The sequence below is a fragment of the Barbus barbus genome, assembly GCF_936440315.1.
Source record: "Barbus barbus genome assembly, chromosome: 21".
Classification (NCBI taxonomy): Eukaryota; Metazoa; Chordata; class Actinopteri; order Cypriniformes; family Cyprinidae; genus Barbus; species Barbus barbus.
Window position 1 is genome coordinate 10241205 of NC_136749.1, and position 21075 is coordinate 10262279.

Sequence of the window (21075 nt, forward strand, 5' to 3'; positions counted from 1 at the left end):
GTTATATAAATAATGATTGAACATTCATGATTTTATTTGAACTGTCCCTTTAATGCCTTTCGGGTGACCCTGTTTGCTTTGAATTAAAGTGGAATCGGCTGTGGAAAATAGTGTGTGCAGCAAAATAGAGGTTGACCACGACTATTACAACTAACTTGACTTTAGAAGTGTTGTTTTTGAGCGAGACTCCAGGTTTTGTGTCAGTTTGATCGTCACACTGAGCACTGCGTGTTCTCGTCTCTTTCCTTCTGCGTCTTGCCAACCATTCCATGTGTCTGTATCTAATAAACCCCCCAACCTCCTTTATCTTTCCCTCTTTCCCGCCCTCTCTTTGGCTTTCTTTCTCAATCACTTACTCACCCACTCTGCCCTTACAAGGAAAGGCAGGCAGGGTTGATGTCATAGAATGAAGAATGTTTAAAGAATCCAAAGGGGGTGAGACTGAGGGAGAGAGAGAGAGAGAAAGAGGTGTTTGGTTTGTAATAAGCATGACCTGTTCGAAAGACAAACGAGAGAGAACTTGTTTAGACGGAGGCATGGTGTCATTCCTTTAAGAGACATGTAGGGGGATGGTCCAACAGCTGTGCATCTGAAAGAAACAGGAGTAGAGACTGCAGAAAAAAGTTCTCTTCGAAATCACACACTTTTACAGACCTACAGAGAGAGATACAAGAAGAGAAGGCGAAGGAGACAGGCTAACAGGTAAGTCAAAGATGTTTTCAGTACTGCTGTAGATTGTTTGAACAGCTAAGGTAACCAATGAACTGGATAAAAAACTAATGAATAAAAAAAGCTAATTATATATGCAATTAAACATAATTAAATTTTAATCGATAGTATTCCAAGTAATTTAAGAGAGTTTAAGGATTTTTTTGTCAGATATTTTATGGATTTAATCTAATTTCCAAAATTTCTAAATGCCACAAAACCTGGATCTACTGCAAATTTTTTTTTCAAATGTTATATATGTATATTATATGTAACCAATGAACCACATATATTACTTTTATACAGCTAGTCCTAGGTAATTTTTTTTCTTTTTTTTTAAATTTGGGAATGTAGAAATGCACATTCCAAGTCTGACAACCAAAAAGTGTCCATAAATATTCTGAAAATATATTAAAAATTATATATCAAAATGATTTAGAATTTAAAATATTTTAAGGATAAAAAACGTTTTTATGATTTTAAACATTATATCTATATATATATATATTTTTTTTTTTTGTGAAATACTTTGCTTGTAAAATGTACTTTTGTTATTTTTTTCTATTAGGTATGCTATTTTTTATGAGAAGATACAGTACATGTAATATTTCCCCCAAAATTAATTTGTCACATCTGACTATTTAAGGTTGTTCACAAACTGTGTATTAAAGAAGGCAAAAAAAAAGTGATTAAAACGCCTAAATCTTTAAAAGCTGAAGAAAAAGTGTGCAGATATGGTCAGGAGAATGCGGAAGCGTGAACCGGAAGTGTGTCAAGAGTCGGTACATTAGGAAAAAGTTCATGTGGGTGGATCAGATTTGCTGATGATCATCGCCACGAGAGCTTCTTAGAAAATTAACAGAATAATGCCTAACGCGATACAAATTTAGAAAAGATACGCATAAAGCGGGGATATTTATCCATAAATCTGTAGGGATTGAAAATAGACGCGGTGTCTGCATTAGATAACCTGTGCTGTTTTTGGCATAACTGCACCTTCTCAGAGGAAAACGAGCTGTAAGTGCCTTTATGTCACCTTTTCTATCATGTGTAGCCTAAGGTATAATGACACAGATGACTGCAATCTGTATTTGCATCAAAACTTAAATGCATTCACAGTGGTTTGTAGCAATACATAGTTGTAGTGAAATATGATTGACATGATATATGTTGTTTGTGTGGTTTTTAACTCTCATAGTCGCTTTGTAAACTATTCTGTCATCAGTGAGAAATGTTTTGTGATATAATCATGAATGAGGGGTGGGGCGCATGCATATGTTAACTAGCCTAAATGCAATCATATTCATAAATGCGTCCACCTAAAGATTCAGAGTTAGTCAAGTGGGACTATCTGCATAATTTGTTATATTCAATGGTAGCTTTATCTCTCTTGTTCCTGGGTTTCAAGTCAGATATCCATATAAGGTGAAAGCAGCTTGCAAACATCAGGAACAGCTAACGTTAGACAAAGTTTTCCGCGTCTGAAGATCGCAATTACATGTTGCGTTAATTCAGGAGGCGAGAATGGTGTAATGAATGAACGCAGGATTTGTCAGGGTGGAGTGCCTAAAGATGACAAAGGGGTTTACTTACCTTTGGGCGACGCCAGTGTGATTTAGGGTTTTCCAGTTCAATAAGAATATGTGCTGAATGAAAGATCTGTGAGCACAGATTATAATAACATAGTGCCTCCATTTTTTTTTTTTTTTTTTTTTGCAAACATTTGCTCCATAAAATATCAATATTCAGTGCAACAGTTTGTTTGTAATAATAAGTAGTGCAGCCACACTGTTAATTTTCATTGGAAAACAGATGGATTGAATTCTGATTGGATGAGCAGCTGCCAATACAGGCACACCATGACAAAGGAATGAAAATGTACTCACCCTTAGGTCAAGATGTGGATGAGTTTGTTTCTTTATCTGTACAGATTTGGAGAAATGTAGCATTACATCACTTGCTCACCAATGGATCATCTGTAGTGAATGGGTGCCGTCAGAATGAGAGCTGATAAAACATCACAATAATCCACATTTGACAAATTGATAATTAACACTGTTTTAACTTCAAACCGTTGCTTCCAGTTAAAATACAAGTCCTTTATCCATAATTTAAAAAAAATTGAGAGAAATATGCATCGATCAAGCACTGTTTTCAAGTGAAAACCGTTCTTAACAAGTATGTCTGTGGATTTGGATGAAGCACAGCTAACAGAGATATCAAAACAAGCAGCTTTCTGTTGGTCAGCGTGGTGAATAACCACCTTGTGCCCCGTTGCGAACTCTGCGTGGGGATATCTTTCGCCCTCCCACAAAATTTCCAATCTTGTTAATTCTTATTAAAATTACTGGATTTTGCCCTTTTTTACTGAACAATGTGACAGGACCTTGAGTATTAACTATTACTTCATGCACTTTTTTTTATTGGTTTCATTTAAGTTTTTTTTTTTTTTTTTTTTGAGTACCAAGCAAGTTATTTCTTGTGGCTTTTTAAACAACACGGAATAAAATATTTCCATGTCAAGAATACATTTTATGTCCCACAGGAAACAGGCATGGTATTCTACTGACACACTTTATGACGTAATGACCCACTTAATGACCCCATTATGCACACCCTCCCCTCCCCCCCCCCCCCCATGACATCATTATGCGAGCCAAGCATAACCCAGACAGATCATGGGTGTGCCGTACACTTTTCACCACAGTCACCCAAACAATACAATCCCGCTGTTTCTGGAGTTGTCACTGTACCAAATTCCAACCGAGTGTGTTTGTGCATGTTTGAACTGGATTGAGGAAAGGAAATTAGTGTAATATTAGTCACTGTAGATGAGCATTGTCATAGGAGTGATTGTTCATGTTCAGTATGTCATAGCTGACATTATCTTTCGAAACAGACTGTAAGTTGTAGTGTCATACAGTGTGGTAAGTTAACAGCTCACTGTTTGTCATCTTCCTGTATAAAGTGTAAAGAGCTGATTCTCTTCAAAAACTATAACTGATCGGGATCAGCGCACTATTCAAACGCACAACAGTCTTAATATAGCTGTGAACTCTTATCTACATACTGTGTTAGTTGCAGATACTCTGCAACTTGATGGAGAAGAGATGAAATCATCTGTAGAGGAAACCAGAAAACTGCAATGCAGGAAAGTACTGTCAGTTCCCAGCCAGAGAGGAACGATGACACATTTGTTTTGGTCTACGGTTGATGTGTTCTTATTTACATCTGTGCATTTAGCTGACGGTTTTATCCAAAGCGACTCATGAAGAGCTTTCTGGCCACCGGCATTCACAGTAGAACATTACTCACTGCAATTTCAACATGTCTCGTTATTTATTTCTTATGTCTCCAGTGTGGTGAACAGAATGTTGAAGAATTTGCATGTCTCATGCACTGATCCACTAGTTTCCGAGTTTCCCTCTGAGGGTAACGTTTACAGGCCACAGTATCCATCAAGGCTGCATAAGGAGGCCTCATGGAGCCAGATCAGCTGCGTCGTCTCTTCTCCCTAAAAAAGAGCTCCCTATATCACATAGTCTCCCTATATCACATAGTCATTCTGATCAAGTGATTAAATGTAGACACATGCGTAAGGCCACTGGAATCTTTATATTGCAGCTGTTTCTCTTTCCGTGGCACACACACACACTGAGACTGTGCTAGTTCGATCAAATCCTAATCCTTTACTGGAACTCCATAGTGGGTAATGAAAGTCACAGTGTGTTTTCCCTGGGTAGTGAACTGCATTGCGTTACAGTTAGACTGTTGTTTTTTTATGTGATGGATCTCCTCTCACTAATGTATTGTCTTCACATTATCAGAGAGTCTAGCAGTGTAGCCAAACCATTACTGTACCCATGGAGAGCAAACACATTAGCCAAAACTGGCAGCTGGTGACCTCGACAAGCAGAGAACATCCTGCGTTGCTCTAGAGCTTACTGAGTATTCACAATATATTCACAGTGGTTTTTAGGTGAAATAAAATAAAGCAACATCATGGATATTGGGATGTGCTTTTTATTTGACCATTTAGTTTCTTTAAAAACATCATTAAGGCCCGTTCAGACCAAACACTCTAACTATATAGATAACTATAATTAGAACTTGTATACCTTGTATAGTTTATTCAGAGATTGGTTAGTTGACCCAAAAATGAAAATTCTGTCATTAATTACTCGCCCTCGTGTCGTTCCAAACCCGTAAGACCTTTGTTCATCTTCAGAACACAAATTAAGATATTTTTGAGCTCTTGGATTTCATCCAAAAAATCTTAATTTGTATTCTGAAGATGAGCTTATCACTTTAATAGCATTTTATATACTTTTATAATTATTTTTACTAAATATGTATGGAAATATAAATATTGCATGTTAACACTGTAGTTTTATATGGAATGAAAATTAAATGTTATTCTTTGAGAATTTAATGAACAACGATGTGGAAAATGATTTTTGCTGTATATTGTAGTAAAAATGTTTGGCGTTTCGACCATCCCTAATTTGAACGAAAGGTAACCGCTGACCAGAATTAATGATTCTCCTAACTCATGTTGGTTGTCAAGGAACGATGGATGGGTTGTTGTAGCAGCGCCAAAACTAACAGGAGATGTGGCCAACTTGTGGGTATCCTGTTCTCTATGGTGCGCTTAGCTAAAGGGAACTCAGAATTAAGGATGTGGTCATCCTTTCCATTTTGCGGCAGGGGACACTCACAAGAGTAAGTCATTGCTGTTTGTTTTGAGCACCACTGTCACGTGTGCTCTGCGGAGGATCGCTTACTGGAAACGGCTCACTGGAACATTTTTTTCAAGTTCATTGTAAGTACCCGCAAGCTTGTATTGATCTGGAGATGGAGGCCATTATAAGAATATGTAATATTTTGGATTTATGGCTTGTTTTGTTTCCTGTGTGAATATTTCATCAGAGCATGCGCTTCTGCATTATTAAACTCCACATCTGAACCAGAGGAGAAAGGTGAAGAATTTGCACTTTACATGACTGACTCTCACTGCACACTCAGACCTGAGGACTAAAAATAGTCTTAAACCTCTCTTTTTTTGGCCTTAAATTGTGCTTCCACTTATGGTTATGCAGAATCCATTAAGAGCTTCTCAGATTTGGAGATGGTTTGGTGAACCACATCAAAGCATCTTTAACTGTTACAAGAGTGGCTTAAATCAGTCATGAAGGTAGGGCAGAAGGGATCTTCTCAGACATTTTGGGAATATTTGTGTCAACTGGAGCTCTTCTTCTCGGGCCAGAACATGAAATCGGCTGGAGTTTGTGGTTGTGGTTTTGTGTGGGACTAAATTGCTTAATGATTCACAATTGCTTCCCTTGATAAAAATAATTTGCCAGTGTAGATTTGTATGGCTGTCAGTGGACTGAACTGCTTACACATGTGACAAATTGAGTTGGACGTGGCCCAAACAAGTCAAGGTGAGGAGGAACTTGCAGTTAATTGGTGTTTGTTTGGCACAACGTGGAGTTTGAAGAGTTGTTTATGGTTGCTATAGTGCAGCATGGCTTAGTAATGTACAATTCAGTTGATGTATGATCACAGTTATGTATCAGCTAATTTACAGTGGCTTTGAATCCGTATTTACAGTCCAAACAAGGTCTGCACGATTAATCGAAATCAAAATATACGGCACTGTTGCTGTAAATGTTGCTCCACAAACTGCATATGATCTGAGTTTAGGACCTTTAACATGCATTTCGGAACATAACATGCAGTAACGTTTCAGTATAAAGAAATTCAGAACGCCATAGATGTAGTATTTTAATTTTACAGTTATGTTAAATTGATTATTTTAATTTTTTACAGTTTTACAATGGAAAAAATGCAAAATAATTATTTTGTTGTTTTAAAGTGCTGTCAAATTGATTAATCTTGATTAATCGCATTCAAAATAAAAGTTTGTTTACCTAAAATGTGTGTACTGTGTATAAGAATATATCTTTGGGTTTGAGACTTTAATCTTTGCGACTTTATGGATCTTATATATATGCACAAACAGCTTGTAACACACTAGTGACAAAAGAAAACTTGAAATCGCTTTAAATACATCTATGTGTGTATATATATATTTATATATACATCCAAATATACACAGTACACGCACGTATATTATGTAAAAACAAACTTTTATTTTGGTTGTGATTTAATCAATTTGACAGCTCTAGTTTTAAAGTAATTTTTATATTTAGTAGTAGTAGTAGTAGTAATAAATTAAATTTGTTAATGTTTAACAATTTCATGCCTATTAAATTTTTTTTCATTTATTCAAAGCAGGATGTAAAACAAATAAATAATATATTTATGATTATAATTTAATTGACATAATTTTAGAAACACAATGTCTTTAAGACATGTTTAATAATTTTCTGTTTATACAGTGTACAGACTCGTATATACTGTATGAGGATCATCAACCCAAGGCATTTGAAAACTAGTTCTCATTTTTACCGAACATTTTCAATTTCTGGATGAGTTCATTTGAATATTTGACTCCTTTCTTCTTGCACATGTACTACAGGGCACATTTCAGATGAGAAGGTGTCAGTTCTTTTTCAGATGCTGAGCTGAAACGATGAGAATGAGAGTAGACTGCCATGCAGTGCATGTTTCTTTCCTACCTGACCTAGAATAATATGATTTGGCAGGTCATAACATGGCAATCAGGATTAAATAACAAAAATGTGACTCCAATTAGTAAAACTAGAAACAAAAGATGTTCTTTAGTCATGAAATCCTTGTACACGTCATCTGCCTCAGAAGGCAACAGTGGGTTGAAGTACAGAGATAATTGACAAGGACAGGACAGGCTGCAACTGATGTCTTTAAAGTGTTTGCCATCATCCGTAATTCATACTTTCAAAGCATGAGTCTTGATATGGTTCACTGGCTGTATTATAGCTCTGTAGAACTATAGAGGGGAAAAAAAGTAATGACTTAGTTATAGGGTCAAATGAGACTTGGCTCAGTGGCAGCAGCAGGAGGAGGAAAAGGGGTATGAGGTAATGCCGTCGTTTTTAATGGCGAACATGCTTGGGGTAAATATTTGCACATAGCTCACGCCATGAGAGCACTTCTGCGGTATATCACATCCACATGTCTCAAGCACTTTAACTGTTTCTAGTTGAAGCTCAGTTGACTGTACCCCGAGGCCTCATAATGGGAAAGTCATGGTATGACTTCAGCCCCGATAACCTCGGTTTGGAGAGCTTGCTTGTGTGCACACACAATCAAAACAGAAATTATATCCACCAACAAGAGGACATTCTACTGTTTTTGACCATCTGTGTCCTGTACTTCATTTTAAAGGGTGCTATCATGACATATAATATTTGTCCTTTATCTTTTGACATAAAAGGACGTCTTGTACTTTGAAACATAACTCTCAAAGCTCAAAACGTGTAATTCCCATAAGAGCATCTTATGAAACTAAAGGCTGGAATACACTACACAAAGAATGTCTTATTTATATCATGTTTATACTTTGTCAGTAATAAAGAAATGATTCGTGAGCATGCAGAACTCTATAAGCTAATATAGCTGATCTAGAACTAAGTTTTGAAGCGGATTCTGACTAACACAAAATCCTCTAGCAGGCCATTGTGTTCACATAATCAACAGACATGTCTGTGTTTGGCTGCAAAAACAGCTTTGCAAATAGAATCCTCTGAAGCTTTTCAATAGCTATGTTTCCATCCAAGGTTGCGAATTAAACTTATGCACAAAATTGGAATGTCGAATAAAACATTTGCGAATAAAGCACCGCATTTTTTAATTTGCTGCAGTAGGAGAAGGCACTGTATAATTTTTTTTTTTTTTTTTGTATACAATAATAAATTACTAACCTTCTGTTTAAGAACACAGTTCTGGGAGTTAATTATAACGAAGTACTTTGCTCAAGTATTTTAGAATGACACAACTAGCATTTCGGATGTTGTGAAATGAGATTGGTCTGTCGGTTGGTCCAGTTTAATGCTGTCCCAATTTATTCTGTTAAAGTGTTTCCATCGTAGTTTATGTGCATGTTTTCTTACCGGATAAGAAATTTATCCTAATTAGTTTTTTATGCGCATTTTTAGAATTTCAAAAATCTTTGTATTTCCATCTAGCATTTTGTTATGTGATATCCCAAAATGAGCATAAAAATAGGTGGATGGAAACATACTGAATGCTCATAAAAATATGCATTTAAAAGCAGCGTCTATCAGCAGAAAGGCTGGTATTGTTACTTTTTCAGTATCCACTACTTAAACACTAGAGGAATTAATGAAAGTTTGTGCTGTTACTGGTTGTGTGTAGCACCTACAACTCTGCATGTCCTTCTGATGCATCCTAATAGTATGAATAAGTGGACAAGGTTTATTTTAACAAAGCCCATGTTCATTTCGGTCTGAGCATGAACAGGTTTTGCAGAGAGACTGTTGTTGAAGTATGGGCGGTTAAAACTGTATTGCTCATTTAACATATGAAGAGGGCATTTCTTAAAGACGCAGGAGCAAGCAGGATTACACTGCTTAGATAAATGGTGAAAACACTGATAAAGTCTAAACCACTCATATTTTAATAAGATTAGGCCTATAAATGGACATTAGAGGACACAAAATATTAATAAAAAAAGTGTTGTGAACCCTTCAAGAAATGAATTGTTGAGAGCCGAATTCTGAGAATGAGACTTTTCTCTCTGGATATGAAACCAAGTTAAACAGTGCGGAAATGAAAGTGAACATAAATATAGACAACATAACAGTACCTGAGATTCACAAAATGAGAAGTGGAACGCTTGGCATCTAGTTCATGAAAATCATTTTTCCAGAATTTTGGTGCGGGATTTCCTTGTTAAACCTCACCCAAGTTATGCAAAGTGTTTGAGTGCACAGAACGTTTTCAGATGGGTTTCCTTCTTGTTGGACTTTGAACTGTTTGTAACTTGTTCATGTTAGTTTAAGCTTAAAAAAGGAACTTTAGTTATGACTAATCGGGGAACAGCATTGTTTACCATAATGTATTTACTTCCCTGCAATTACTGTGAAGTCAGATGCTCACCACATCTTCAGCATCATCTGATGCATATATATATACCAGCCATTCGTTCATGAAAGGAATTTCCCACTCATGTTCAGGGTGTTTCAAAGGAACATGTTCAAATTGAACCCAGATGGATGACTAACCTACATACAGGTGGGCGGCTCTCTTGAGAACCAATTCCGCAGGAGCAAAACTGTTTCAGGCACCAGAGCTACAGACCATTTACGAAAAGATTTTCCATGTGCTGTAAAGCCAAACTATGCAACCAAGATCCATCCTGGTGTTTTGTTTTTTTTTGTTTGCTTTGCAAAATTTTGGACATTAACTGTGCTGAAAAAGTCATCTGAAATGTAACACTTTCCCCCGGTTTCACAGACATGGCTTAAGCCTAGTCCTAGACTAAACTGTAAGTCTGAGCTGTTTCTGCTGAAATAAACTTGCACCGACTGATCATAAAATATATCAGTGCCTTTGTTTTGTCTCAAGATGCACCCCAGTAATGTTTTTTTTCTAAGCATGTTTATAAATATTACTGAAATGTCCTAATTGAACTATGGCCTAATCCTGGTTTAGTCTAAGCCCTGTCTGTGAAACCGGGCCTTTATCGACTACATATTGTTGTCATTTTCAGATCAAGATGGCTGACTCTAGCACTGGCAAGCCTATTGTGGTCACTTCCTCGGTCTCCCTCAAAATGACCGCTCCTTCTTTCTACAACCAACCCAAAAAGTTTGCGTCTGTTGCTCCGCCACGCCCCAAAGGACAGATGGCCCCATCACAGCCCTCATCATTTATAAGCACTGGTGTTATTGGACGAGTTGGAGAGATGCCCCCACCCCCTTCAACTCTTTGTGAGGGTAAGATCTAAAAAAAGTCTTTTAAAAATATCATACGTGCCAAATTTTTCATAAATGTGCTCTTTGTATAAAAAAAAAAAAAAAAAAACTTTTGTAACATTTTCAAAAAAGGTTTTATCCTTTTCTTGTAGTGTAACCATCAAATAAAAGATAATAATATATTTTTCTCACACCTTAAGTACATGTGAGTTTACTCGATTATTCATTTAAAAAAAAGTAAAAAAAGAAAAAGAAATTCCCAGCAATATCATGTATTAATTAATAAATATTTCAAGATTTCAGGGAGTTGCACCACATGTAATTCTACTAACTGAACTAGCCTTGCCGCCTTATAAAAAAGGTTAAATTATCTGATATTTTAAGAAACTTATTGATCTTATCTCATGAGTATCTGCAGTTATATCTCTCTGATATAATTTCCTGTTTAATGTTTTTCATGCATGATTGTTGCACCACATGACATTGGTTTAAAATATTAATAGGCTTTGATGCAATCATGTTAAAATATTTTCATTTAATTAAAAATTAAATGTACCTAAAGAAATAATAATAAAAGATTACACTATTTAATTTTTCTAATGTATTTTTTTCCCTTCATTATGGTATCAATAATAGGTTGTTGATCCTTTATTATACATTGAATGTGAGGTGCTTTTAAGAAAGCTAACCCTATTTGTTTTTCAGAAATAAGCTTTGTTTATCTTTGCAGTTACTGCAACAAATTGCACAATTGTACTTGCAACAAATTGCACAATTGTACTAGTAATTCTCTCCTCACCAGAATTACAACATGTGCGCTTGGCAACAGAGTGCATTTTCAGACATGACTGTTAAAATATTCACTTTTGAGCCAAGTGTTCAAAGCGTATAAACAACCAACTATGACTTGAAGGATTAAAATAGCATTTTTCTGTCTCGTGTCCGGTATATTCATTATCTGTGTTGTCTCTCAAATACCAGCCCTGATGATCTGAATTGTTGTTTTTCGTATGTGAAAGAAGCAACAATGTACGCTAATGTACATGCAGTATGTAGATAAGCTATGCTATCATGCTTTGTGTAGAGTTGAATGAACAATGCAGAAAGGGATTGTTTTGTTATTGTGAGTGTAATGAAATTCACTGCCTTCGTTCATTAGACTTCCCGCCCCCTCCTCCTCCTCCACTGGATGATGCAGAGCTTCCAGCCCCTCCTCCAGAATGCCAAATCACACCCCCTGCATCTGATGTCCTTCCTCCTGCATTCCCAGCCCCGCCCCCTGTTGCAGAAGACCTGAACCTCCCTGCACCTCCCGAGGAATTAACCTCTGCACCTTCTGCCTCCTTCCCCCCACCCCCACCACCACCTCCTCCTCTCCCTGAGACCGGTGCTGGTGTCAGCTCTCAGGTAGGTTTCCAAATACTTGATTTCATTTCAACTTGATTTTAATCTTTACAAGTCTTTTCTTGCCCTTATGTTGTTTTCAGCTTTTATGAATTTCTTACTTTTCCTTTGATTAAAATGCTTTTGGACTATACTGACTACAAGTTTTTCACTTTTAATACCTAGATAACTCCATTCTGACTAGTGATTGCAACAAAATGATTTTTTTTAAATGTGATTAATTTTTTTAATCAACATTCAAATAAAAAATTGTATACAAACATTTAAATTTCATATTAGTCGTTTTTATAGCAACTTTTTGACAATTTTTTTGCAATTCTTCCATGACCGATTTATACCATAAATAATAAATACATCATTAACAGGTTAAATAAAAATTTAATTAATATGTAACGTAGTGCAGTATTTGGCTAAATTCTCCTCTTTTTCTAGCTAACTAACGAATTATTGACCTTGGTTTTTATGAAATATAACGTAATGTGACACATTGTTTACAAGCTGTTTTATTGACATTTTTCCATTGTTGAAACACTGATTGAGCTATTATGTAAGACATGATACATTTCAATAAGTTGTAATGTTTCTTTCAACATACCTTCTGATATTAATTTGGTGCTATAACTTGTAGAAAAGATGTGTTGCCATTTAATTTGAACTGAGGCAGCTTCATCCGTCACGCCACAATAAAGAGCACCAAAATTAATGAATTTATTGTTTGAATTTTGTCATAAAATGAGACCGTTTCAAATCAAAATGAACAAAGCACAAAGCAGAGAAATCAATATTGTGAACCCAGCTCCTACCTGATGTAGCCAAAGGATGCCCATTGGAGAAGCAATAATTAAAGGTCATGTTTTAGCCAAAGATTTCGGCCACCCAAAACCATTTTGTTTACCAAAATTTTGGTGCATCACTAATTCTCACTCAAACTAGTGCGTTTTACAGTCTTATGTAATTCTAATGACTCTCTTTGTGTAAATGAAGTAGAAAGGAAGGTTGAATTGAGCAGTTTGCTGCAGTAAACTCTGCTATCCTGTGAGACGCAGTTATGCATGCTGCCTGCTGACATGTCCATATAAGCCCTGGCTCTATTTATGGATGTGTTGTTGTGGTGAGTGCGATGAAATTGGGCTACATCATCACTCTCACAGGGCCTTGATCAATCAAACAGACCTGCTGTAGCTACTAAAAGAACAGTAAAACTCCACTGCATAAACATTTTTGTGAAACATTTTCTTTCCGTACGATTTTACAGATGCACAAAGCTTGCTGACTGGTTGCTTAAATGACTGGTTAATTTCTAGTTTACCTGTTTGTTTCTTCATCAGAACAGATTTTTACAGATTCAGCATTACATTACTTGCTCACCAGTGCAAGCGAATGGGTGCTGGCAAAATGAGAGACAACTGAATAAAACATCACAATAATCCATAAGTAATCCACACGACTGAAGTTGATCAGTTAATGGATTGTGAAGTAAAAAACTGCATGCTTATTAGAAAAAAAAATGTGGTTTTAATTTTAAGCTGTTAATATAATTCATAATAAAGCTTACTTCAATGAAAAAGTCCATCCCCCGTTGTCCTCTCACGTCAAAATCCACCAACATACTTGTTTAGAACGGTTTTGGACTGTTTTAGCTTGTAAACGGTAAACTGCTTGTAAACTGTAAACGGTGCTTGTGCATATTTCTCTTCTGATGCAGACAAAACAACTTTTTTACTGGAGAAAGCAATATTATGGATAGGGGATGGTTTGAAGTTGATATCTTGATGAATTTAGTTGCTATGAATGACCAAAGATGTCGATTGCTGTTCGAGTAGCTGACCATAGTGCCTGAAATTTTAAGACTTGTGATGGCCCATTCATTTCCACAGTCAAGCAATGCAGTTATTTGTCATGGAAAGTGCATATTTCTTCTTTGAACATTGTGTGGTGATTGTACAGTGCTTTGGTTTTCTCAGAGCAAGACTGTAATTTGTATTTGTCTTCCTCAGCTCAATTTCATCCCTTTCAATTTCTGCCCTTTTATTTTCACATATAATTTGATCAAATGACTTTAATTATAATCTAGGAACACTTTTCAAAAGGCATCCTTATCTGTTCTTCAGTTTTAGTTTTTTTTAGCTCTGACTTTGTCATATTCTGTTTCACGTATTCCTGTTTTATTGCTTTGTACTATATCCCACCCTTTTATTGCCTCATTTTATATACTCTTCTCGTCTGGTTCCATGGCTGATTCACCCTTTCTTGTCATCCTCCTCTCCTAAACCACATCCTCTCTGACCTCTCCTACACCCCACACTCATCTTGTCTCTCAAATTCTCTCCTACATTGTCTCTTGTTTTGTTCTCCATAGAGGGTGTTTGAGAAACAGACCAGTTTTGACAGACAGTTGGGCTCTCTGACCGAAATGTTATCAGAAATGGAAACGAGCAGACCTTTCAATCCAAAGGTAACTACAAAGCCTTGGACGTCTGATGTTGTAATTTGACCTTCAGGGCTCAGCTATTTTTGTTAAATTTTTTTACCTTAATGGAATGGTTTACCCCAAAATTACAATTCATATCACTTCAAACCTGTATGGCTTCTTTTTCTTTAGTAGAACATAAAAAGAGATATTTAGTAGAATGTTAATGCTGCTCTTTCACATACAATCAAAGCATACAGTGACGAAATATAAAAACTACACAGTAAAAGAAATGACTCTCTAGCATAGGGTGAGTAAATATTATGAGTATAAACTTTTAATCGTATTAATTTTTGGTAGGGGTCAACAGACTTGGAATTTTTGATGGCTGATATCAATATTTTAGAGAGCAAAGTGGCCGATGACCAATATAAAGCCAAAGTATATCAAATAAATATTGCAGCATTAAGAAATGAACATTTTGCTTGAATTTTTCCATGACCATAAATGGATAATGGAGGAACAATTATTTTTCACAACCTTAATCTTGCAACATTCTGGCGCCACAATTTAGAGATTTTGTAAAACTTTAAGACTGAAGTTCCTTTTTCCCCATCAGATGTGTGACGTATATCTATTTTTGTTTGCTCAGTTGCCCAGCAAGTTTACATCAGCACCAGCACCAAAGCCAGCAGGACCACCACCGACCGCTCCTAAGCCTGCCCTTTCCTTTCTGCCCCCTCCTGAGCTGCAGGATCGTCCTCCCCCCGCCCCTTGGGCTGAGGAGCTACGTGCCCGAACACGACCGGCCAATCAGTACGCAACATCTGCCCCCGCACCTGCACAGTCATTTCCTAAAGGCCCAGCTGTGGCTCCAAAGACCAACTTCCCTCCCAGTCAGCTGAATTCAAATTTTGGATCCAAAACAGTTAGTCCTGCACCTACAGGAGGAGCAAGAGGGTTTAACCACGCTGTTAAAACCCCCGCCCAAAGCTCTTACCCACCACCTCCACCTGCCGCCCCTCCTGCCCCTGTTCCTCCACCAGCGAATATTCCCGCCCCTGCACCTACATTCAGTCACTCTGAAAAATCTCCCATTGGCAGTCAGCAAAGCTTTGCTCCACCTTCTCCTACTGCACCCAAGACATCACCCATCTCATCATTCAACAGACCAGCAGGAAACACTGTTCCACCAAAGGTGGGTGTGCTTCAGATTGTTATGTGATGCAGTTATATAAATAAAGATAAGGTAAGGTAACGAAGTCAAAAGAACTGTGGAAAATAAAGATATTTCCTGAAGAAAGTACCAGTATTCTCAAGGTGGTAAAAGACTAGATTTATGGCTCAAGAAAACACAGACTTGGTGAACATAAAATATGTTTTTTAAGATGCCTAAAAGACATAAGATATAAAGCATGGTTTGAATGGAGTTATTTCTGATGCTGTTGTATTTCAGGTGTCTGGTTCAGGTTCAGGTCCTGGTGGAGCTCCTCTCACTATGAGGGAAGTAGAAGAGCTGGAGAAAATGACTAAGGACTTTATCAAAGACATGGACAAACATCCTCCTGTGATCATCTCTCCAGCTACAGGTACACAAACACTATCAGCTCTCCTCCTACACACAAACTCAGCTCCACCTTGTGCACACACCCACACCCTTAAGATTTAATTCATCTTTTATTCATTCTAATTTCAGTCATTTCCTATGTTTGATGTTAATTTAAGCCTCATTCATAGACTTCCATATGGCTCTTGTTTAATGCGCAGCAGACAAGCTGTGATAAACACTGACTGTGCGATGGTGCCAGACGTCTCTTGCTCTTTCTTCGTCTTCCTCTCACGTTATCAGTCTATGTAGGTGTTCAGCTTGATATAGCTTCTCTATCTCAGTTTATTACTCTATTATCAGTGTCTAAACAGCACAGCGCTTCACCTCTCCCGTGTCTGGATCTTTCTGGATGAGTGTTGTAATGATCTCACTCTGTCTTTGTCAGTATCGAGGGTTTGTTTTACTTAGTAGCTTAGATGTGTGTGTGCAGGTGAAAGCTAAAAATACTTTTTGATCAGTTTTTGATTTGATCAGCCTACTTTCACATACAGCTGAAATGAGCAGTTTGATTGCTGTTTTTATGTTCAGTGTTTGTGGGTTTATTTTAAAGCCTGGTGTATTCTTGTTTATAGATTGATTTAGTTCTTTATTGCCCAGTTTGTTGTTATGAAGCTTTTCTAAGCCCCGCCCCCAGCAGAGTCAGATTGTGCAAAGGACTCATCTGGTCATACCTATATTTTCAAACCTATATGACCGTATTTTACTGTATGTGGAACATGAAATATATTCTGAAAATGTCCTTTTTTTCAGTCTGGTCCAATGTTGTTTTGAGTCACTGATTTTCAATGTATGGACAAAAACATTACTTTTTTTTTGTGGGATTTGCTTGTGATTCTCTGATTGGTGGAGATTTTGTTTTTGCAAAATCATACATAATGACATTTTTCACCACTGTTAAACAAGACTATTTAAAAACTAAGTTGAAATGATGCAGACTGAGGGCTTTAACAAAAGCAAACACCGTTTGTTAACAAGCTCACAGTTGGTCTATTTATAAATGGTTAAAAATCAGTTCCTCTCTGGAGAAAACTAATGGGATTTTTTACTTCCGTAAAGCAACTTTTGCTCTCTATATGGTGAATCGCAACAGTGCTAAGGTAGGATTGGTCAAGAATGTTTTTAAGGCGGGTCAATTTGGGTCAATTAGTGTGCACAAGTTGTTAAAACACAACAGTGAGCTCTCCAGTCACCTAGTTGTCACTCCCAAAACTAATCTGTGTTTACTGCTCCATAATTAATCTTTCTAATAAATCGCTCGTTATCCCCAATCTCTAATATGAACATTTTTCCTTTCAGAGGTGTGTGGTAAATGTGGAGAGGCTCTGTCTAGAGCTCAGCCAGCAGTAAGAGCGATGGATAAACTCTTCCACGCCCATTGTTTCTGCTGCGTGACCTGCCGGCGCCCCCTACAGGGCATGCAGTTCTACGACCGTGACGGAACACCTCAGTGTGAGGACTGCTACATGGTGAGACATGTGAAATGACATATTCAGAAAAGCAAAGTTATGCAGTGTTATCCACATGATAATTTTGTTTTCTGACATTGTTCACCCATTTTGTGCATTAAAGCGTAGCATAGTTTTTCTTACTGTTTGTTTCCTGTGTGTTTCTAGAATTCTCTGTCTGTGTGTTGCCGCTGTGGGGAGCGGATCACAGATCGTGTCCTGAAAGCAGTGGGCCAGTGTTTCCATTCCCACTGTTTCCTCTGCACTACATGCGGCTGCACCCTGGAGGGCGCTCCATTCATCACCGATGACAATAACAACCCCTACTGTGTCAAAGATTACCATCGGTGAGCCGTCACCGAATCACAGACCAGTCACAGCTCTCAGTCGTACACTAGAGCAATTGAACTAATTATCCCATTTAATCAGTCATCAAAGTTATGAACATATCAGTGAGATTTGACATGGGGTTTTCTTCAACTATCGTGCCTATAAAATGGAACTTAGAAAATTAATTTAATTTGGGGTTAATTTAGTTGTAGAAATGACTTTTTATGTTTTTGGAATGTCTTTTTTGATGTATTCTAAATACACACAATTAAATGGGTATTTTCATCTTTTCGTGTAATTGACTTACAGCTTGATTAGAAGTGATGCACAAAATTGTTCAATTCACAAATTCTTTTTTTTTTTTTTTTTTTCACACGTCTCATTTATTTTATTTTTTCAGACATGCTTTGATAAAAGGACATTACTGTTGAGGGCACTTTATTAGGCACAAAGTTGTTTATTGTGATGGATAATTATTACATAGTATTTTATTTCCATACTTTTTGTGTAATTGAATTACAGCTCAGATGGGAAATGATGGCCAAAAATTATATATATATATATATATATATATATATATATATATATATATATATATATATATATATATATATATATATATATATATATATATATATATATATATATATTATTTATTTATTAATTTTTTTGGAGCAAATCTGTTTAGTGTGGTGAAAATTATGCGATTTGGGCATTTTTGTAATTTGTATAAAATTTAGAAATCATTTTCATTTTCCCTTTATACCATGATGTTTTCTAATGTAATTTTTATGATGGCTTATCATATTTTAAGACTGAAATTTTGACTAGGATAGGAGTAAAATAAAATCTATAAACTAAAGTCATTTTAAAATAGAAAAATAAATAATGTGACTTTCATAGAGCACAAAATTTAGAATAGAATTTGGAATAGAATAGGAAAGAAATAAACACTTGGCTCATAAAAGTGCCTGAAGTTGAATAAACACCCATATGAAATATTAAAAACTTCTCTCCTCCTTGTTTTCTCCCTCAGCCGTTTCTCTCCTCTCTGCGTGAGCTGCAATGAGCCGATTGTTCCCGATGCTGGAAGTGAAGAGACAGTCAGGGTTGTTGCATTAGAGAAGAACTTTCACCTGAAGTGTTACCGCTGTGAGGTGCGAAGACCCTTCTGTTTGTTATCTTTACCTATTTTTTCCAGCCACAAATTAGAAGAATCATGTTTACAATTTTCAAATAAAAAATATTGACTCCCTTCCATTGCAGGATTGTGCTCGATCCCTTTCCATAGAGGCAGACGCTGATGGCTGCTATCCATTGGATGGCAGAATTCTGTGCATGAAGTGCCATACCCAACGTGCCAAGCAGGCCAAACATTGATTGGTGGAACTTGCCACAAACCTAAACCAAATTTAAAACGCATACGTTGGAACTCAGCGTTGACATTTTATTTGCCGAATGTGTTTGTGACTGTCGTACTTCTCTCTTCCGTTTCACATTCTCATTTTCCTCATGTTTGCTCAATGACAGTTTTGCCTTTTCTCGACAAAGCTCTGCTGCTTTTTCTGAATGGCCTTATTCAGAGCTCGGTTAATAGCTTGCCCTTTTTGCCCTGGCTTTTTTCTGATAGGGATCGATGTGTGCGAGCACAATGCTAGTGCCTCCTTGTTGAATGTTACATGCGACACAGTTTTTACCCCTAGATTGATATGTAAAGTGTAAGAGAAGTGATTTTTAGGCTTGAATTTTTACTGTAGTGGCTGGCTCGGTGCAGAGGTAATGTACTGCACTACCATCTCAGTTCAGCGAGCTGTACGACTCTCAGCATGCCTTTAAAAATAAACTCAGAACATCCATAAATTGTACCACAGCTTCTGAGGCGAGCTGTAACGTATGTATATCCACAGCCATCCATGCACTTGTAGATGATGAGAAGGGCTCTGTGTGAAATGTAGTCACGACAAATGTAAAATAAGCCAAAACAAAGGCAGGGAAAACGAAAGAACAACACAATTTATGTATTTGTCATGCATGCTTCGTTTATAAGTAAATGAACAAATATTTTAAAAAGCACATTTTTGTCCTAAAATGTATCGAACAAATTATGTGATGATACAGTAAAGTAAGTTTGCATTGATTATCATAGCCAGTATCAGTTCAGTTGGTTTTCATTCCACATATTGCCAGAGGTATTTAGTGATTGCACAATTGTAGGTCGATTTGACGATTAAAAAGTATTTCCAAAGCAAAGCACATGAGCCTATTGTTATAGTTAATAAGTCTGACGTTGTAGCTAAAGGGTTTTAAAAACATCTGGATTAGAGATCGTATTATCTACACAAAAGCTTCAGAATATACTTAACTAGAGCCTTTTGGTTATAAATATATATAGCAAAATTCATTCAACATCACCAAACTGTACAGTTTGTTTGATCATTTTCGTTTAAAAACAACAGTTACTGTAGACAAACTAACATGTTTCTGAACTAATTGAAATATTAAATTTTTAACAGTCAGCATTCCCTGTGATTACTGCGCAGAATTCCAGGTTTCCAACATTTGGCATTTTAGTTCATTTTAGTTTTTTGTTTCGTGTTTTGTTGTGTTTTTCATAGCAACTACTGTCTCACTAACACCACTTATTTTGGCTTTAAGGTAGCACTGATATTATTTTGCGATTACATCTGTATTTACGTACGATGTGTTTCCCTTCCTGGCATTGTCTCTTGACTAACCAAGAAATTCTTGTATTTGATGTAATCGAATAAAACGATGGCTGTCATCATAAAAAAAAAAAAAAAAAAAAGTTACTTGACCAAATCCAACAAATTATGCATGATTTGTTGTTATTGTTATTACAGTGTTTTTATACATGTTGCACGGTTGCCTCATTTTCATGCTGGTATCACAATACTGCTGAATTTAGTAAGCCGTTATTGACCATTCGAACACTTATGGTTTAGCCTCCATATATTTACCATTTATCAGTACTTTGTCTCTTTTTTTGTAAACTGAACATCTAAATTCCTCTCTTAATATGTGAATGTGTGTATGTTTACGGTTGAATGTATGTCAACGTGTTATTTTTGCTATCATTGTTTTCCTTCCATGTTTGTACTGTATTCTGAACTAATAAAAGTATCAAATTTACAAACTGAGCACTTTTTGATCTGTCGAGATGTATCTTGAATGGATTTTCCCATCTCAGTCGGTTTCATTTTCTTCTTTAATGTGTATTTTTGAATGTCTGAATACATTTGTTTTTGTCATGTGACATGTTCCTTC

At 36.5% G+C, this 21075-nt stretch overlaps 2 protein-coding genes across 6 annotated transcripts in view; one reads left to right on the forward strand and one right to left on the reverse strand.

The window, feature by feature from the left end:
* LOC306886928 (uncharacterized protein) overlaps positions 1–13080 on the reverse strand; it is an 81484-nt gene extending 68404 nt beyond the window's left edge. For 2 of the 4 annotated variants that reach the window (XM_079444306.1, XM_079444305.1), the window contains exons 1-3: positions 12800–13080; positions 2595–2630; positions 2302–2367 (exon numbers count right to left, since the gene is read on the reverse strand). The gene's annotated coding sequence lies outside the window, so the exon portion shown is untranslated. Of the gene's footprint in view, positions 1–360; positions 590–2301; positions 2368–2594; positions 2631–12799 lie in introns of all 4 variants that reach the window. The other 2 variants (XR_013785650.1, XR_013785651.1) reach the window with 2 other exon arrangements.
* LOC306886927 (zyxin-like) lies at positions 438–20947 on the forward strand. Of its 2 annotated transcripts, none has more exons than XM_079444303.1 (10): positions 438–702; positions 10388–10613; positions 11752–11999; positions 14356–14451; positions 15059–15604; positions 15863–15995; positions 17312–17481; positions 17629–17807; positions 18827–18947; positions 19057–20941. In XM_079444303.1, exons 2-10 carry the CDS (start codon positions 10394–10396, stop codon positions 19168–19170), a joined length of 1827 nt encoding a protein of 608 aa, XP_079300429.1. In that variant the 5' UTR covers positions 438–702; positions 10388–10393; the 3' UTR covers positions 19171–20941. The 2 variants fall into 2 exon arrangements, with proteins under 2 accessions (XP_079300429.1, XP_079300428.1); XM_079444302.1 differs by lacking the exon at positions 438–702 and adding an exon at positions 1478–1725 and having other exon boundaries at positions 19057–20947.
* Positions 20948–21075: the final 128 nt, after the last annotated feature.